This window comes from Lissotriton helveticus, chromosome 10 (assembly GCF_964261635.1).
Source record: "Lissotriton helveticus chromosome 10, aLisHel1.1, whole genome shotgun sequence".
Lineage (NCBI taxonomy): Eukaryota > Metazoa > Chordata > Amphibia > Caudata > Salamandridae > Lissotriton > Lissotriton helveticus.
This window is the reverse complement of record NC_136071.1, coordinates 696343643-696363815: the sequence shown is the minus strand read 5'-3', so window position 1 is coordinate 696363815 and position 20173 is coordinate 696343643. Positions and strand designations below refer to the sequence as shown.

At 43.6% G+C, this 20173-nt stretch overlaps 1 protein-coding gene across 2 annotated transcripts in view; it reads left to right on the top strand.

The window, feature by feature from the left end:
- Nucleotides 1-15793, top strand: part of PAXIP1 (PAX interacting protein 1) — a 179008-nt gene extending 163215 nt beyond the window's left edge. The window contains exons 17-21 of one of the 2 annotated variants that reach the window (XM_078663248.1): nucleotides 3064-3164; nucleotides 11641-11775; nucleotides 11862-11937; nucleotides 12031-12088; nucleotides 15412-15793. In XM_078663248.1, coding sequence (XP_078519374.1) covers nucleotides 3064-3164; nucleotides 11641-11775; nucleotides 11862-11937; nucleotides 12031-12088; nucleotides 15412-15433 — 392 coding nt within the window. In that variant the 3' untranslated portion in view covers nucleotides 15434-15793. Of the gene's footprint in view, nucleotides 1-3063; nucleotides 3165-11640; nucleotides 11776-11861; nucleotides 11938-12030; nucleotides 12096-15411 lie in introns of both variants that reach the window. The other variant, XM_078663249.1, reaches the window with a different exon arrangement.
- The last annotated feature ends 4380 nt before the right edge of the window (nucleotides 15794-20173 follow it).

The window sequence follows — 20173 nt, the reverse complement described above, 5'->3', positions numbered from 1 at the left end:
CCTCCCCAGCACTTCTAGGGGTCCCAGTCAGTGCCTTCCTCAAAAGACGATTGGCCGCTGAACATTTCCCATCAGACCAACATAGGTGTTTTGAAACAGGATAACAGTGTTTAAACAGATGGTTCTTAATGCGAGTGCACAAGAGTTGATAAGACTGATAAAACTTTAAAGGAAAAAACAGTGTTGTATTGAGATCCTTAAGGTACCAAACTAGCCTGAGTCTGTCTTTTGAATGTTGGGTAATTTCATTGCACACTATTGATGGTTTGTCCCTACTCAGCAGGAAAATCCCTTTAATCTAAAGAGCGTTGTGGTTGCTCCACTGCATTTCTATTACTGCACTGTTAAAACACCACTGGAGGAAGTGCTTAGAGGTGAATATGTAGTCAATGACTGATGCTCCACTGGAGGAAGTGCTTAGAGGTGTATATGTTATCAATGACTGATGCCCCACCCCCTCCTCTGTAGGTTGGTTTACTTGGCCCTACACCCTGATAGTGGTTAATTACATCTATAAGGACCAACTAGGCAACAGAATTCCCCAACTCCAACAACCTGGAATCCCGTGGTGCACTTTCTGTAACTGAACTCGAGAGCCTAATTCTGTTGGCTCTTCACCAATCTTAGTGTTAAAATCCCCACATAATAAAAAGCATGTATATATACACATTGGACAAAGCAAAACATCAACTCCTAGGTTGGCGCTTATGAGTGGGATTGCATACCACTAATTACTACAGAATCAGCACCACTCCATATCAATGAACCACCATGTATAGCCTAGTTTTATACACTAGTCAAAAGAACTTGAGAGAAATGTCACCTTCTTATTTCAGTAATGGAACAGGTTGTTTGTTATGACTTCAAAGAAACCCGCCTAGAAGATAGATCAAGGCGATTCCCATAGTGACTAAAATCTTACAAGCCTCCTCTTCGTTCTCCACCAGCGTGCCTGCTTGGACCTAGCTGCAATAGCCAATGCATAGGTGGATGCATTCAGCAAAACGACAGATGTCAGCCATGAGTGGGTGGTGACCAAAGAGCAGGGAAGATCTTTCTTTAGTTGATGCCATCTGGTGTTTGATTTATTTGCGACTTGGAGCAAAAAATGCAGATTCTATGCATTAAAGTGGTGCTACACCGGATTGCGACGAGCAACGTTTTAGTGTGATGGCCAAATCTTTACGAACACTTTTCCATTGTGTCTTCTCATACCACAGGTAAATCAGGAGAGAACCATGCAAACGGTGTCTCTTATCACTGGCATGGCCTCATCATTATTGGTTTTCCCAGCTATTTTCATCTGCAGAATCTCCATGCATTCATCTAAGCAGTCTGCATGATTTGCTGTTCAGGGACATGGGCCAGATTCCTCATCACAATCCAGAATCTCCGCATTTGACATCATGGCTTCTGAACACCTGAAGCTTCCAGGTTTAGGTGTTCCTCAAGACTGCGAACATATTCTGCACCCGGCTAGTGCATATTGCACATTATGCATTTAGTGCCATTTCAAAGGATTGCATCTTGTCACATTTGACCCGCGTTCTGTCTATTGTAATGAGCTAAAGCAGGATTCAAGCCTGCCCGTGTTAATATTCCCTTGGCCATATCAAGAGGTTGTTGCTCTTCGGATTCCACCTTCCTATTGGCTTCCAGAATCGTCAAACAGTTAATTTAAGTACTTTTCAGGGCATTTCCTCCTATGCGATGCCTACCTCCATTATAGGACTTGCCTAAATGATAAAACCATAATTTGAATCGATACATAGGGCGATCATGTAACATATTACATGGACGACAGCATTGTTGTTAAACCGAACATCAGCTGGAAGTGTTGCTTGGATCCTAGCCTTTGCTATTGAAGTGCCATTTCCTTAAAAAAAAAATGTAAGTGGTCCTGAGAACCAACAAGTTTATTTCAAAGATATCAACAGACATTGAAATGAATAACACTGGGACTATCGAACCTTATTTTTAAAATGCCACATCTGTGCCTGAAAGAACTCTTTATTCATGTTCATTGGATATTCAGTATCTAGACGAAACAAAGAAAATGAGACCAATTGTTTGTGGTGTCCGACCTACCAAAAAAAGGAATAGTTTATCCCCAAACAGGCAACAATGAGATGGATGACTTCAGCCATTTCAAAGCTAGTCGGTCACTGAAAACCTATCTCAGTTCATTCCACCAGGAGTGATTCAACAACTTTGGCCGTGTGTGCTGGGGGCCCTATCGCTCACATCTGCAAAACAGGAGTACGTAAGAGCCACCTCACACTTGTTAAGCATTACTTCATGCATACAGAAGCATTTATAGAGACTGGTTGGGAAGACAGACCTTTATAATCTGTTTGGCTGAGGAATGCCTCTTCTTTATGCTTCATCAGGATATTATAGCACAATTTGTCAGATGTTGTATAAAATATAATAAAACTATAGTCTGATATGTGTTTCGTACTGCTAGCTACCCTGATTCAAGCATGTCAATCTAATAAAAATCCAATGCTGGATATAAACTAACCTGTAACTACACTTCTCTAGCTGTGGTATCTTGCATTAGATTCACACTCAATCGTCCCTTCTCCACAGTAAGACGCTTTAAACATTCTCTCCTTCTACACTTGTGCTTTAGAAAATCTGACGTATGGTAGCCCCATGGCGAGCTAAATTCAGTCTGCTTTCACCTCATTGTTTAGAATCCATCTTTTCTAATGAGATGACTGGGATATTAAAGCAAATGTTTTCTGTTTAGTTCGATGTAAGTGTGACTTTACTACTAATACACAACATACCACTGAACTCCAAGATCAACGCCTCAGTTACACAAGCATATTAATCTATGAACATAACACTGCTTTAAAACTGAGGAATTGTACTGTTATGGTACATTTTACTACCGCTAGTGACTATGCGACATGTCTCATGACAACGCAACATAGCATGTTTCCAAATTGGCACTGCAAAATCCGTTAAGGAGTGAATGTTAAATTGGTTTCAAATCTTTGTTTATGCGTATTTGCACATTGGTGATGCAAGTGTCTTTTTTTATTTATCTCCTAGATGAGCAAAACTTCATTCTTCGAGATGCTGAAGCGGAGGTGCTATTTTCCTTTAGCCTTGAGGAATCTTTAAAGAAGGCTCATGTAACCCCCCTGTTTAAGGTACTTTTTTAAATATATTTTTTTATAAGAGAAAATGTGATGTGATCTTATCTGGGAGGCCATCCGTCACCTGTTTTCCAGGTAATATTTAAAAAAACAAAAACGCAATGGTGATACAAGAGCATAAATGACTTGCCTTACTAAATCTTCTCTTTATCTACAGATCTATGAGATGCAGCCTATGTGCACATTTTGCAATGCATGTAATAGTAACATGTTATAGCCAAGGCTGAGATATTTTATGTTTTAAATAGCATAGGTTTGGAAAATAACATTTATTCTTGGTTGCTAGTGTAGCAGATACTCTCAGGTCAGAAAAAAGTGTGTGTGGTACTTCGGTGTGGGTAAAGGTTGGTAAGCGAAGACCTATTAAGGATTGAACTATGCCTTTCAGGGTAAGCTCTCAGTATGCATAATTATTTTCAAATAGTTGACTGAAGTAAAACCTCGCCGTAAAAATAACCGTAGCAAGAAATCTTGCTTGCTCTAATATTCAGATATTATATTCAGATATTACACTGGAGCCAAAACTTGCATAAATACCCATTTAAGAAAATGTATATACAAGAAATAAGTATTTACAGAAAACGCACAAATAGCTGAGGAGTGTTTGGCTATTTAGTTCATAGATTGTTTTAATATATGACCACCTAAAAGCAGTTCAAGGAAAGTGAGCTGAGGTGTGCAGCTCTTCCTGCTTCAGTGGGAGCCACCTCTAGTAGCACACACTTCTAAAGTTAGAATAGAGTAAAACAAAAATGACTTAATGGAACATAGGAGACTCTGCTAGGGTCGAGGCAGACCTACCATCACTCGCCGCAACACTCGCTCCTGGGGCCCTGACGCTCCGTGTTTCCCCCGTCGTCGTTGTTTGCCACACTGCACGGCCGCTGTGGGGGGAACTACAGCTCCCAGCCAGCACAGCGACCAGCACCGCCCACTTCCTGTCTTTGCGCGCCCAGAGGCGCTTAAACTGCGGCAGCTTCCACTGAGGAGCGGGGAACATAGGAGACTCTGCTAGGGTCGAGGCAGACCTACCATCACTCGCTCCTGGGGCCCTGGCGCTGCGTGTTTCCCCCGCCGCCGTTGCTTGCCACACTGCACGGCCGCTGTGGGGGGGAACTACAGCTCCCAGCCAGCACAGCGGCCAGCACCGCCCACTTCCTGTCTGCGCGCCCGAAGGCGCTAAAACTGCGGCAGCTTCCTCCGCGACGCCCACGGTCTAAGCCCGGGCAAAGTGCGGGCCGTCTGTGGCCGTCAGAGGCCAGAGGAGGCTGGGCTGGGCTGGGCCCTCTCTCTAACATCACCTGAGTAATGGGTAAGCGCAAGAAAAATCTGCAGGGAGCGGAGGGGGGTAAAAATGCAAAGGTTCCAAGACATTCTGAGAGTATCATATCATACCTTTCCTCTGCTGTGGGAGCACTAACAAAAGAAATTGCTAGCGCCGAGCACGAGCTAGGGCTGGGCCCTATTATATCTTCAAACAGTAACAACTCTGACACTGCCTACTTATCCCATATCCCCTTACAGCCAGAGGTGATTGTGGTCAATCCACCGCCAACAGTGCTGCCAGCACCCGCCCCCCCCCCACCCGTCTTGTAACAACTCGGGAAATACCTCTCAACCAAAGCGGCAAGAACCTAAACAAAAGACGGAAAAATACAGAGGGCAACGCCATTACCGCAAATGTGTCAGATGAAAACTTGGGTGCGCAGTTGGAATTGTTATTTGTAAATCGCATTGAGCCCCTGTTAGTGGGCATTGCCAAAGACATCGTAGAAACTTTAAATACCTGTCTCACAGGCCTGTTGAAGAAATGTGCATTGATTGATAAAATTGTTCAGGGTCATACATCAGCACCAGTATCACATAGCCTTGGCACAGTCCAGCAGGGCACATGCCCGAAGGAGGGTATTGGCATCAGTGGTCAGCTGCGGGGGAATACTGGGAAGGATGCAGGTAGCAATGGGAGCGGGGTCCTAGATACAGCTCCCCTTAGCAGCGAGGCTATACACCCTGCCACACGGTCCATGGGTAAGGTCTTACAGCCCATTAGTTTTGTCCCAAGCAGGTGAGTAAAAGAATCACAGGTGATACTGAACTTGCCCCCGGAGGCTGCACCTTTAGTCGCAATATTCACGGGTGTCTCACCACTAAACGAGGGACAGCGCGAATCTGCTCGGGACCTGCTAACAAAGGCCAGAGCCTGGTGCGATGACTTTAGTAGTGGCGGATCTAATATCTCAAGCAGAATTATTATGGCTGGAAGGGTGGGGTGGATTGGGACGCGTCCTAAGAACATTCAAGGAGATTGTGTGGTAGTTCATTTTAATTGTTACAACCAGGCTGATAGCCTGTTTTGGGATGGCTCGGAGCTCTGTGGTTCAGGCCACATGAGGCCGGTACCCCTGGGCTATTTTGACCCACCGCCACCAACTCACATTGGGGCATACCGCCATGTTCCTGTAGGGGGCAGCATGAATTGTCCAGCTGGAGGGGTTAGAGCAGGTTTCTACACTTACTCATCTCCCTAGTAGGGGGATAGGCCCCCGGGTGGCTTCTCCCCCCCCCCCCCCCACCATTATCCATATTCACGAGAGGTGTTGGACCAGCTTTAAGCAACCGCTTTGCCCCACTCTCAGAGTTAGAGGAATTGGACTGACAGTTAGCCCATAGCACTGCCACCACCCTAGGGCTCCCGTCATCGATGTACCAGCTGTTTGTAAAATCATCAGCTGGAATGTAGCAGGGACCAGAGCAAAGAGGGCAGATGCAGCCTGGGTTGACTTTGTTGGCAGTTACGACATTATAGCGATTCAGGAATCGTGGGACACCTCCCCTAGTTTTTGGTTGGATGGTTTTACCAGTTTCATTGTTCCGGCCACTGCAAGTCCTGCCGGTAGGGCCAAGGGTGGCCTTATAATCCTTTTTTCATTAAAACTTAAGGGCACCCTCCACATGGTTAAATCCTGCTCCCCTAATCTCCTAATTGTGGAATAGAAGGTCTCCCCTTGTCACAAAATTATTCTAATTAATTTTTATAACTCCTGGGCTAGGGAAAATGGTAACGAGCATATGGCTGCCCTGGAATTTTTTTTAATAATGGTTAGTCAAAACACTCATACTTCGTTTGAGCTCATTTTAATGGGCGATTTTAATGTTCATCTATGTAACAATATGGGGGAGCCTGAGGGCCCAGCATGCACAATGATTCCCCACTTTGAGCATACTAAGGCAGGGGAGGCTCTTGGGGAAATGTTGGCCAACTTTAACCTCTTTGAATCACATATCACCAAGGGAGAGGGAAGAATAGCTACTTATAAAGGCTCTGATCCGGGGTCTGTGATAGACTATATCTTCCTGACCCCAAGCATTTTACACAGGGTTGCGTCTTACAAAACAATTGTATCGATATATAGTGACCACAATCCTGTATTGCTCGAGTTATATTGGGGAGGCCCCTTGGGAGTTAAGCCACTAGAAGTTCAACCTGGCCCGGCCTTAAGCCCTAAGGATCAAGGGAGAAGGCTGAAATGGGAGAAGGTGGTTCTCGAAAACTTTTTGGAGGAATTACTCCCGAATATTCAGTGTAATATGTTGATTTGTCAGGACTCGAACGCTACAAACAATGAGATCATGGGTGCCTTTGAAGCTATATGCACACAAATTTCTAAGGCACTTACTGTCAGGCCAGGCTCGGGGTGTATTAAACAACATCGATGGTTTGATTCTAATTGCTCAAGAGCCCATAAGGTGTTATTGCAAGCACTTAAATCCACCCGAGAGACAAGACAGTTGTAGCTATGTTAAGGAAGGAGTATAAGTCTACAATAAATAGGAGAAAGTCTGCCCTAAAAAAATGCAACTGTATTGCGTGACAGTTCCCAGTTTTGGGCCATAAAAAAACAGCCTTTCTTCTCTGACTCAGATAATAACGACATGGACTGCGTCATCCCTGATGATACTTGGGTGCAGCATTTTAGGCAGGTGTGTGGGGATTTAGATTCTGCAGTCCAAGGAGGCCCACGGGTAGTACCCAGGTCTGCTTCCCTTATTTTTACCCAGGGTGAAGTGGAGAGAGCCATTATAGAGACATCCAAGAACAAGGCACCGGGACCTGATGGTGTCCCGGCCGATCTCTATAGACTTTCCCCAAAGCTTTGGGCCGGGGTGCTCACTAATGTTTTTAGGGCAGCAAATGGGAATTTCTTCCCTACCACCTGGGCTACATCAATAATCGTGCCAATCCTTAAAAAAGGGCAGCGTAACGACCCGGGGTGCTATAGACCCATCTCTCTTTTAGACTCTGCGATTAAGATACCAGGCAGAGTCTTATTATTTAAGTTAAGGGACAACATCGAGAGAGGTGGGGGACTGTCTAACATTCAGTATGTCTTTAGAGCCAAGAGGGGTACCCTGGATCAGTGCTCTAATTTACATCTGTTAATCGCCAAATACACGGTAGCCAGGGAGGGGTCGCTTTTTTTGGCATTCATGGACCTCTCCTCGGCTTTCGATTTGGTGAACAGGGCTAAGCTCTGGGCAATTCTCTTAGAGATAGGGATTGACGTATCCCTAGAAAACTTTATGGCGTCTCTTCACCAGGACCTGTTCGCAGCAATCCGGGTCACAAAGGAGGGGAGATGCACGAGTCGTTTTAAGTCAGAACGAGGGGTGCGCCAGGGTTGTATCTTGGCCCCCCTCCTTTTCACCTTCTATGTCAACGGCTTGGGCAATCACCTTGAGTTAGTGGAGGGGGACGTTCCGCGTGTAGGAGGAGCTAAAATACCAGCTCACCTATACGCGGACGATGCAGTTTTAATAGCTCGCACCGGGGTGGGCCTCCAGCGGCTGCTGGACTCCTTTGGCATTTTCATGGACCGATTGGACCTAAAAATAAATGCCAAAAAGTCTCACACGATGGTGGTTGGCTGTCACAGGACAAAACGTAAAATTTAAACCTTTGCGTGTAAGGGCGACGTGGTCTCCAGGGTTGCTGTTTTCCCTACCTGGGGGTGCTTTTTGATGAGAGGGGTACGTGGGGGCCCCCAGGTGAGGGCAAAGAGTATATCCATGGCTAGATCAACATCTGCTCTAATGGGGTTTTCGAAGAGGCTAGGGGCAAGGCCTATGGAGGCCTTTTTGAAAATCTACAAGTCCAAATGCATTCCAATTGCCACGTACGGATCACCCCTATGGGGATATACGTCTAACGACCTGATCCAAAGGGCTGAGAACAGGTTCTTGAGACAGCTTTTGTCTGTCCCGCAGTCCACACTAACCTTTTCAATACATTGCGAGGTGGGTCTGTACTATGTAACTGACAAACTTAACCTGGCCCCTCTAATATTTTGGGTAAAGACGTGGCTCAACCAGGAGTTAAGTCTCAACCACGCAATCTTAACTGATGTTATGTCATTGGACTGTGTTAGGAAAATACCCTGGTTGGAATACTTGAGAAAAACCTTTGCCTTGCTAGGACGCCCTGAACTTTTCCTTCCACCATCTAGCATTAGGAGTGAGGACATAAATTGGACCAAAAGGCATTTCTTGGATAGGGCTAGATTGGCTCGTGAAGAGCAGGAATTGTTAAAACCCTCTGTAAGAACGCATTACATGCTAATGACTTCTCCTTCGCTTGAGCCATATCTCACGATTGTAACCAAGCCCTTCCATAGACTGCTTCTAATCAAATTTAGGTTCAATCTGATCCATTACCACTTGGGTAACTATCAAATGTGGGCTAAACCTGAGGAGGGTCCTGCTTGTAGTTGTGATAAATTTTCAATGCAGGATACCATGCATTTTATCACGTTTTGCGGATTGTTTACTGATATAAGGCGAAAATATCTGGTACCCATCCTGAGGGAGGCAGGCTTCACCTATGTGAGGCCGGCCCTAGTCCACCTTCAGTGCCTAAATAACATCCACACTATATTCTCCGTGGCTAGCTTTCTAGTAGCGGCAACTAGAATTAAATCAAAACAGTGCACTTTAACATAGCACAACGTATGCTTGTTAGTTACATGCACTATCTACGCTGTGTATATTATGATCATGTGTACATATTTGATTATGCTGCTCTCTACGGCGTTTTTGTAACCCATGATGTAGATGCTTTTATAATGTTCTTACGTATGTACATAAATGTTTTAATCCTTTTATGATTTTTTAAAAAATCGAATAAAGTGTATTTGACTGACTGACTTAATGTCTTCTGATGTGATTGTTAATGTAATGATTAGACTTTGACAGTTGCCTATACAAGAAATCAAATTCATCTATTATGATGAGAGTACTAGAAGCAATGAATGACTGCATCTCCTTTGCCAGTCATCTTGGAAGCTTAGCTTAGGATCTGTATGACAAGTGGAACTGAACTATGTGCTTTTTATGCTAACTCTGAGCAGAAAGTTTGAAGATTTCCCCTATCCGCCTTCTGCTAAGGAAATTCCGGCATGGATGTAGAACCTATTGCTCACCCGGGAATATAATTTTTATTAATTTCCCATTAGAAGGACTAGCAGTGGTATTTTGCCCACTCTGTGAATGATCTATTCTCTGTCCTACCCGTTAAGAGGAGTGTATAGGTTTAGAATAAGGATAAGAGTCTTGGCAATAAGGTATCTGTCACTGTACAGTAAATTATGTCTTGATCGATATCCATTTAAATGGATACTAAGAACCTTGAAATTAACAACTCTTTAGATGTCAGAGCCCTGCAAGACAAGTATTTTAATCCAATGATTCCCTAAATATTATGTACCATTACGTATAGAGGTGATGTGAAAGCGGGCTTTTAAGAAAAAAAAATGAGGGTGTCATTGTACCATTGTTGGAGAAATGCAATGCTGTAACTGGGAAATTGACGGTGTGGCAAAGGCTTGAACATGTTTGTGATTTGTGTGGCAGGTTGACCTGTGCGCATATTGATCAGTGGTTTTGTATGTCAGGTTGGTTGGTGAAGTGGGCCAGAAAGATCCTGATCAAGGGACAGCACTGTGTGCTTGCTTACAGATTTTACTTGATGTCATTGAGACGACACATCAATCGCCCAAATGACAATCCTTAGGTGCTACAACAGTGCAAGACATGGAAGTTAAACAATTCCTTTTTGTAAATTGGGATTACACGGATTCCCTCCGAGACCATGTAAAAAGGCATACTTTAAAAAACTGAATGATTTAAGAGGTGCATCCAAGTGCAAAGTCTTCTATTTAGAGTGTGGCCATCCCACCTGGTCCTTTATGGGAGAGACAAGAGATGAAACCTATGTGACAAAGAGAAGCCTTAGAGATTGAGCAATAAAATGTATAAAGAACGATGCACCATGATGAAATGGAAAAGTTGTGTTCTGCAGAGTGTGACTATTTTACGTTCCCAAGCTGTGTTTTAGCCCAACATTTGGGTTCAAATCACTAGCGGTCAGTGTGGGTCGTACTGTATCCGCTTATGGTGGATTCCCAGAGATGAATCTTTGTTTTAGGGATACAGTTCTGGATCCAACCACTAGATTGCAGAGTTATGTACAGCAGCAACAATGTTTTGGTGTTTTACATTTTGATTTTACATTATCCTGACTCCTTTCATCGTCGATTCTTTAAACAAATTTAAAAAGTGCTCCTTTCTGAACCCAGCCACGAGATTGTATAATGCACAGCTTGTGAACATAAAGTGGCCTGAAGCTGCAGAAGTATTGTTATTGTTAAGTAACTCTCCTTACCAATGTACATATGAGAAGCGTAAGCTCATTCTAGTAGTATATCCTGCCATTTGTGCTATTTCTTCAGAAGATTACAGATAGACTGGTGTATCCCAGAGAATATTACCAAAATTGTGAATGTTTCAGTAACATTCTCCGAAGAGAGGCCCAAGAAATATGTGCATAAAGTGAAATAAAGGTAGAAGGACACGTTTGACTTTTATGTACAAGGTGAATAAATGCAGTACTAGGGGCGTGCCTTTTCCTCCGAAGTGCTTCTAAAAAGACATTTTACAATATGGGGCTTTAAGGTATGGTGAAGGAGGTTTGGAGGGGCAATGGGGCTCGAGAGTTAACAACTGAAATATTTTTTTCGAGAAAATGATTGTGTATACACAACAGTCGCCCAAGAGAAATATTGATTCGGGAACACGTATTAAATCCAGAGGTACTGCTGAGAGTAGGGTCGAGGAAAGCAGTATTGACCGCAACATCGAAGGCAAAGTTGGCCTTTTGTTTCAGACATATAGTTTGGGCAGATCTGTTACCCGATTGCCATGATGAAGAATATAAAAGCAGACTGGACTGTTAAATCTAGGATCTCCTTCTAGACAAATGCTCCTGTTTACCTCCCTTTTTGTACACTCAATTCTTTCAATCTGTACATACGCTTGAGTGCTGCATTCAAAGCAGTCTTAAAGAAGGTTCTTGAAAATTGCATGAAATAAACAATCTTTTCCTGTTTTTTTACCGTCTTGGTTTTATTTTAATCAGGGAAAATATTTCTACATCACACCTGGTATTTGTCCAAGTCTTTCAACCATGAAGGCAATTGTGGAAAGCGCAGGAGGGAAAGTGTTATCTAAGCAGCCTCCCATTCGCAAACTGATGGAACATAAACAGAACAAAGTAGGTACAAGTGTTTACCCCTTGAATGTTCATGCCTGCTTGAAGGTCTGGTTTATTGTCTAACTCAATCTTTTTATTATTTCTAGAGTTTACCAGAGATAATCCTAATATCGTGTGAGAATGACCTCCACTTGTGCCGAGAATACTTTGCAAGGAATATAGGTATGTTTCATGTGCCAACGTACTTGCTTTCTGGTTAATGTGGAATGAATGAGCGTATGCCTATATTATAATCTGTTTCTTTTTTATTTCCAGATGTCCATAATGCAGAGTTTGTTTTGACTGGAGTACTTACTCAAACACTGGACTATGAGTCATATCCTTTAATTAAAGACGTGAAAGTCTAAAGATCTGTGATTCTGGTGGTTTGCCATCACGGTCTCTCATCTTGTACCTTGCACTATTGGTCCTCAGGGCATTAAAATGCATTTTGAGGCAAATTCAGTCGTATGGAACACTTGTATGTTTCTCAAACCTATATAGTTTGGTGTGTGTATGACTAGTTTTCCTACTGAATGCTAATCGAGCCAACGTCTGAATTATATAATTGTTTTTGTAACCTTTTATCTGCTTATCGGAATGCCCGCTGGTCCATACTGTTCGGAAAATCATGGTCCGACACCTTTTTGTCATAACAGCACACAGCACTGTCTGACATGTATTTGCCACAGTGATCTTGACGGTGCACTGATATCACTGGTTCAACAAGTGCCAAGATGGGATAATGATAATAAAATAATTACTTTGTAGCCCACATAGACACTGTATTGCCATTCTTCTCCGAGTGGTAAACACATGCCTGTGGAGTAAACATCCCTGAATGACTCAAAATGTCCTCCATATCCGACACTGCATAGTGTTGCCTGCACTTTCCTACGGCTGTAACTCTTCCAAAAGTCCTTCAAACCAGGGTAATGATATACCTTTGAGTTGAATTGCAGCAGACACCCACTGTTGACATAACTCAATTAGAGGGTACATTATTCAGATTACACAAATTTCAACCAGTGTACTTTGGGCTATGGTCTTATAGGAACATACAATTAAATAAAAATCTAACAAAAAAATAAGGTCATTACTATCCAGTTGATTCAAAAGCCGCCAAATTGCCCCTGGTAAAATGGGGATGATTAAAGGCCTCGACCTTTGGGGAGAGAATGTGGCCAAACGGCTAGGGCTGTCTACATCAGAGCTGGGGAACCGGGTTCGAGTCTCGGCAGGGACGCTAAACATTCTGTGATTCTGGGCAAATCACTTATAATCTCCCCGTGCCTAACAAAATGAATGTGTCCGTCTGTAACCTGACTGGTGCTCATGTAAAGCGCTCCGATACCGTCAGGTCTAGTTCGCGCTATATAAAACTCCACACAAAAAAAAGAAAAAAAACTACTGTGTTAACGTACTGCAAAAGTATGTAGTGTTTTTGCTGGTGTAAACTGTAGAAAGGCAGATCATTCACAGCTAGAGGCACAAAAAGCTGTGTCTGACTGAGCAATTTATACGGGAAAGGGGCGGAGCTAGGGCATGTTTGTAAGGTCAGGTAGAAGAGAGGAAGATTCTGGTCAGAAAACAAATGAAGAAGATGATGTGGCAACATGCACTAGTGGGTCACTGGTATGTTTACAACAGCAATGTAGGCTGCTGTTCTTGAAGGAACTCCTATCGTACGACTTATACTTACAGTAAAAACTGTGCGTTTGTTTAAACATCAGAAGTGTGCAAGACGGACTCCGTGCACACCATCTAGATATGTTGCGCTTAGTCCTACTAACTCACAGTGCACCATCTGTGCCCCTAACATAACAAGGTGCCAAATGGACTGTGCAAACTCAGAACATGACAACCCTGACCCCCCTAGAAAAGTAGTAAAGACTTTCATGAAGGTTCTTTGAGAATTATCGGTCGTGCTGGGGTTGAAAGGTGTATGAAACAAACTGGCTTAAAGAACATTTCTCTGATAACCTTAGAATTTATGGTCCCTCTCCATGGTGTGAACTGTGGTCATTCCAGTATGTCAAGAGATCCTTAGGTAGTTAATACAACCTGGAAACACACTTGCCATGGGCAGCATCTTTTCCAGGACAATGTTCTAGATGAGAAGGAGCAGCAGAACTCCAGTTGAGGTGTTTCATGTGTTGACAAGATTCAGAACTGCTATAAAGTGGCTATAAATATTGTAATTTTCCGAAATGCCTATGTTGCCTTTGTTCCTCAGTAAGAAACAGCCAAGTGACAGTCTATGTACCCATGCTGATAGATGCCTATTATAGTTTCCAGAGCAGACTGAATTGGAGCGTATACTTGGATACTGTCATCCCATTCTGAATCTGCTTCAGGCCAAACATTTTTTTCTCTCGCTAGAGAGAGGCACTCTTTGTCTTAAGCTGTGAAATTGGTGAAGCGGAGTACCTTTTATACTACACCGTGAGTCAAAATCTGGCTAGACTTCAAAATCCTTTTTTTCTCACTGTCTATACTTCAAGGTCTGGGTGCAGGGAACCATTGTCGCGGAGTATATACAGAGCCTTAAAAGCGTCAACAAAAGGAATTCAGTACCTGTACTGCTAAAAGAAATCCTGTCCGGTTACAAAGACTTTATTCTCAACCATTCCAAGCTTTCCAGATAAACTGCGACCCTCCCACCCTCAATCCATCTTTGCTATAGAGTACTTACTTGTAAAGAAAGTGCCAGTGCAGAATTGTAGCTGTACATGGTATAGTTGGTTAAAAAAGGTTTTATCTATCTGTTTGTCAAGGGTTTGCACTTGAAGCAGACCAATAGAAAATGGTTTCATCAGTTTGTCACAAAAGCAAATTCCCTTATTAGATTTTGGCTAGTGTTCAGACATGAGTGCCGTTTAGACTCTCGCTTGTACAGGTCCTCGCTCAGGGCATTTGGTTAGCCCTCTTCAGTAAGGTGTGGCAGACCTAGTTTGTTTTGATGGGCAAATATCTCACTTGCCTGATGCTTTTTTTAAGCACTGCATTTGATGGCACGTGGTTTCCACTCGATCTTTCTTCTCCCTAGAGCACAGCAAAATGAATTCAAAATATCCTGGCTTGATGGAAACTAACATTGCAATTACTGTAACTTTCGTGAACAGGATGCATCTGTTGGTGTGAGCCATCTTAGAAGTATGGTCAGACTTGATATAGCTGTGTGTGGGTAGAGAACGTACATTTCAAGTGCAAGTCCAATATTTGTCCCGGCGGTGCCTTATCATATGTTGGCAGTTTTCTTGAAGCGGGGTTGGGCAGACCGGCCTATTGTAGAAGTGAGCTTGTATCGCTCAGTGGTTAATTACATTTCTACTCTTTAACATTTTTGTCTGTCTGAACTGTACTAATTCTTACTTGATGTATGCAAATTATTTTGCCTTAAAAGTAATGTATGTACTTTAAGTGTTGCAGTGGTGTTGTAGCATGAATATTTGAAGGAATCCAATATTGGCAAACCCCGCAGTTGTTACTCTGGCGTTGGCCTCTCCTTGGAGTGCAACTTTGTGAAAGCAAATTTCATGTAAACACTTCAACAATAAAATGTATGTGTTGACTCAGTTTTTTTCTTTTAAAAGTTGATCGATATTTTTTCATTTGTGAATTAAAATTTCTTATTGAAAGTTATCTCCTTAACAGTCTTACATATAAGTTTACTTGATGTCTACCAGGCTTCCTGATGACGTCAATCTTTCTAAAACTTGGCCATTCAACTGCATCATAATGCGATGAAGACTTCCTGCTGGCGCTGTTTACTTCCATCTATTTTCCTTGGCTTCTCAACAGCAGAAATGCAGGAATGTGAAAAACTGCATCTTTTTAGGATGTGTAATTTTGTTAAAATAAACATAAATTATGTTTGTATTATAGTATAATTTTAAAAGCCCATATTAGGTTGACTGATTTTTGCCTGGTTTAAATGCTGTAACATATCTGGTACTTTGACAAAAGTATGATTGGGTGTAGAAAGTGAGTTCTGTTAAATTATGACAGTTGAAAAATAAAATTTTTGTACAATGTTTATTTTTGTTTCTCACCTAACTTTGTTTATATTAATATTTTGCCTCCGTTTTAAATAAATTTACCTTTACAAAGTAAACTGTATTTTTCCCTACAAGAGATGCAAAATAATCAACGTAAACAGAGAATGCAAACTCACCTACTGGATCTGCTTTTAGAAAACCATTAACTAGACCAATCATTATGACACTTATATAGTGAAACTGTTTTTGAAGCTTCAGTAAGAGGCAGAACATGTACCAAATAGGAGGCATGACTCCAGACATCCCTCGCACATTGGAGAGGTACAGCATAGACCCCTGCAGTGCAAGAGTCCCCCGCACACACACACACACACACACACACACACACACACACACACACACTACAGATCAACAGAAATTATGCAAATAGCTGTTACATAAAGAGACCAGGCACAGCATGGCAGCGGATATTCAAACATCACTCACTCCGAATACATACAACCTTGATCGTTTGCAACCTCAGTCGCACAGAATAGGTACAACATGAGCAGAAACAAAGCAAGCTTTAATCTCATACAGAACTAATTTAGTGCAGGCCTTGAGGTGCACTCTCTAAATAAACCCATCTGGGCATAACGTTCTATAGGAGGAACAGTGGCAATGCAAACCTTCCAAGCACAGAGCAAGTACATTTTGTGATTATCAAAGTCCTCCTGCTCTTGATCAAGGTACAAATCCTAAGTCCATGTTTAGATACCTTCCAGATGTGGACCTTGTTGTGCTGTCCTTGTTTGGAAGTCACGAGATAGGTGACTCTTCCTGTGGATGTTAGTGCGCAAGTGCATCGGATCCATCTTCAGATTGTTTTTTTCCGCCATCGGGCTCTGATGTAGTTCTTGTGCTCCAGTTTGGAACCGTCATCGATTTCACTTTTAACGCGGCATCCTTCACCCTTTCTACTGTATTGTTTTCGATTACGAACACCAGTCGTCGCACATGTCTACAACTTCAAAGTCCTCAATTCTGATCTTCGACGAGGGTCTTCGGGCCTGCCTTGGCATCTGGCTCATGGAAAGGACTCCATTCAAGAAGTGTCCTCAAAACACTCTGAGCCAAGCAAAAGCTGCTCTTTAAAAGTTCGGATTCACAACCTTTGGAGCCGAAAAAAGCTTCGGAACCGAAAAAACAACCGGTTCCACAGAGACTGTAAAATATCACAGTTCCAAGCCAAAAGACCACAAAACCATTCCGGAGTCGGCGCCGCGTAAGGCTACCGAACCGAACGGCGCCGAAAGACCAGCCTCCATCAGAAGAACTTTTTACACCAGATCCTAGACAAAAAACTCTTCTAAAATACCCTAAAACTGGTCAACTCGCACTAAGTTGAATGAAGAGTCCATTGGATACGCCTGCACCGGCTCCACCACCTAAAAAGAGGGACATTGCTACATCTCACCTCAGGGACCCTTCACCACCACCTCCTCCTCCACACCATTCTCCTACACCATCTCCTCTACCAAGGGACGATGACCCCTTTAATGAAACGGGGGTGCGGATGTAGAGCCACTAGGGGATCCTAGTCCACCTTCTTCCCCTGATCCCTGGGACGATTACAGCACGTCAGATGTCCCTAATGTTCCACAGGAGGACATCTACCCCTCTAGGCCTTCCCCTCCAGAGGACACAACGGGCTTCAATCCGCTATTCCACAGAGCTTCCCAATACCACGGGGTTAACTTACATACAGACCCAGTGGAAGAGGATTTTCTAATGGACACTTTTGATACCTCACAAAGGTCCACCTCTATTTTGCCTATGCTAAAAGGGGTCATCAAGCATGCACCTGAAGTGTTTATAGATTCTGTGAGGGCTAGAGTTATTAACCCCAGGTTCGAGAAAAAGTACAAAGCTGCCCCTGCGGACCCAGTCTAAATTAAGGGCCCCGTACCTTTAGGTTCCCTAGCAGTCTCCAATGCTAGGAAAAGGGCCAACTCTCAGACATCAGGGGACGCGCCACCCCCGATAAAGAGTCCAAACTCTTTGACGCCTCTGGCAAATGAACCTCGTCACAAGCAACTAACATATGGCTTATCGCCCACACTAAAGCTCTGTTAGCCAGGTACGATAGGGCACATTACGATGAACTAGAGACCCTATTGCAGCACCTTCCAGACCAATATAAAAACAGGGCCAATGACCTCATACAGGAGGGAATTATCATCACTAACACCTCCATTCGGTGTGCTATGACGTAACAGATACCGCCTCCAGAGCCGTTAACACAAGTGTCCTTCTGCATAGACATGCTTGGCTACGCCTTTCAGGTTTTAAACCTGAAGTACAAAGTTCCATCTTAAACCATCCATTCGATCTGGAACACTTATTTGGACCTAATGTAGATTCATCACTTGAAAAGATGAAAAAAGACAGACACAGCTAAATCAATGGGAGCCTTGAAATCGCAAGGTCCCAGTCGTTCTTTTCGTTGCTCCTTCTACAAAGGCACCTCCAGAGGATACTCCTGTGACAACCTCTTACAAGGCTCCCACCCAGTCTGCATTCACCAGAGGTTACCAGAGAGGAGGCTACAGAGGCAACAATAACAAAGGTAGAGGCAAGATCAACAATACCCGATCTGCCTCCACCCCTACCCAATAACTTCCCTCCACTCCCCCCGGACCATTCCACTCCGGTAGGGGGAAGAATACAACAGTCCTTTCCTGTCTGGAACATTATTACCACAGACAGGTGGATGAGACAAATCGTTCAATCAGGTTACTGTCTGGAACTTACCTCTACCCCCTGAACATGTCACCCAAACAGCTCCCAATGCCGTTAGAACATTTATCACTGCTCAAGCAGGAAGTCATCTCCCTCCTACAAAAGAGTGAAATAGAACCAGTTCCCCTGCACCAACAAAACACAGGAATTTACTCTCTGTATTTTCTCATACCAAAAAAGGACGGCTCTCTGAGACCTATTCTAGACCTCAGACCCCTAAACCTGTATATACTCAGACCATTTCCACATGGTCACACTTCAGCAGGTCCTTCCTCTTCTTTCACAAGGCGACTTCCTTGCCACTCTAAATCTCAAGGACGCCTACTTCCCTATTCCCATTCACACATCTCACAGGAAATATCTATGGATTGTAGTGGACGATCAACACTACCAATTCAAAGTACTCCCTTTCAAAGTCACATCAGCACCCCAGGTATTCACCAAGTGCCTGGCGGTAGCTGCAGCTCATCTGAGAAGACAACACATTCACGTCTTCCCATATTTGGACGAATGGCTCATAAAAGCCAGCTCATACAGTCAGTGTGTACATCACACCCACGCCAGTATTCAACTACTCAACAACTTGGGGTTTATAGTAAACCACGCAAAGTCTCATCTACAACCGTCCCACTTACAACAATACCTGGGTGCCACAATATATACCTCAAAAGCACTCGCTTATCCCAGTCCAGCCAGGATAGCAAGCATGCAAACCTTCACAACCAAATTTCAGCCTCAACACTCTTCCAGCTCGAGTGTTCATGCAGCTCTTAGGGATGATGGCCTCTTGCATATTCATAGTGCCTCACGCCAGACTCCAGATGCGTCCTCTCCATGAGTGCTGTCCTAGTCCACACTGACAACAATGTACTTCATACAGAAACAAGGCGGGACACACTCCCTACAACTCTCCCAACTAGCACAAAGCATATGGAGATGGGCTATTCCCCAGAAAATGTTTCTCCTAGCCCGACACGTTTCAGGAGTCCAGAACAATATAGCAGATCTGTTAAGTCGTCAAACGCTTTCACGAGTGGGAACTTCATCCCCAAGTTTTTCAACCATTTTTCCATATCTGGAGACAACCAGAGATAGATCTCTTTGCCACACATGCAAGCGCCAAGCGCCAAATGCCCAAGCTTCGCTGCCAGATATCCACACCCACTGTCCAAAGGCAATGCGACCTGGATGAATTGGTCAGGCAGATTTGCGTACGCTTTTCCGCCTCTCTCACTCATTCCACTGGTGGTGCGCAAACTGCTGACACTTATCCTAGTTACTCCAACATGGGCCAGACAACCGTGGTACACAACATTGCTGGAACTATCAGTAGTCGCTCACCAAAAACTACACCTCGCCCCACGCCTCAACCCAGAATCGTGGAGAGATCAGACACCCGTACCCAGCACAGCTCAATCTAGCGATCTGGCTCCTGAGGTCCTAGAGTTTGGTTACCTTAACCTTCCCCCTGACTGTATGAACGTTATTAGAGAGGCTAGACGCCCCACCACTAGAGCCTGCTATGCAGCCAAGTGGAAAAGATTTGTAATATACTGTAACAACAAGAATATCAATCCTCTAGATGTCTATTCAACACTTCATTTGTTATCTATTACATCTTCAAAGGTCTAACCTAG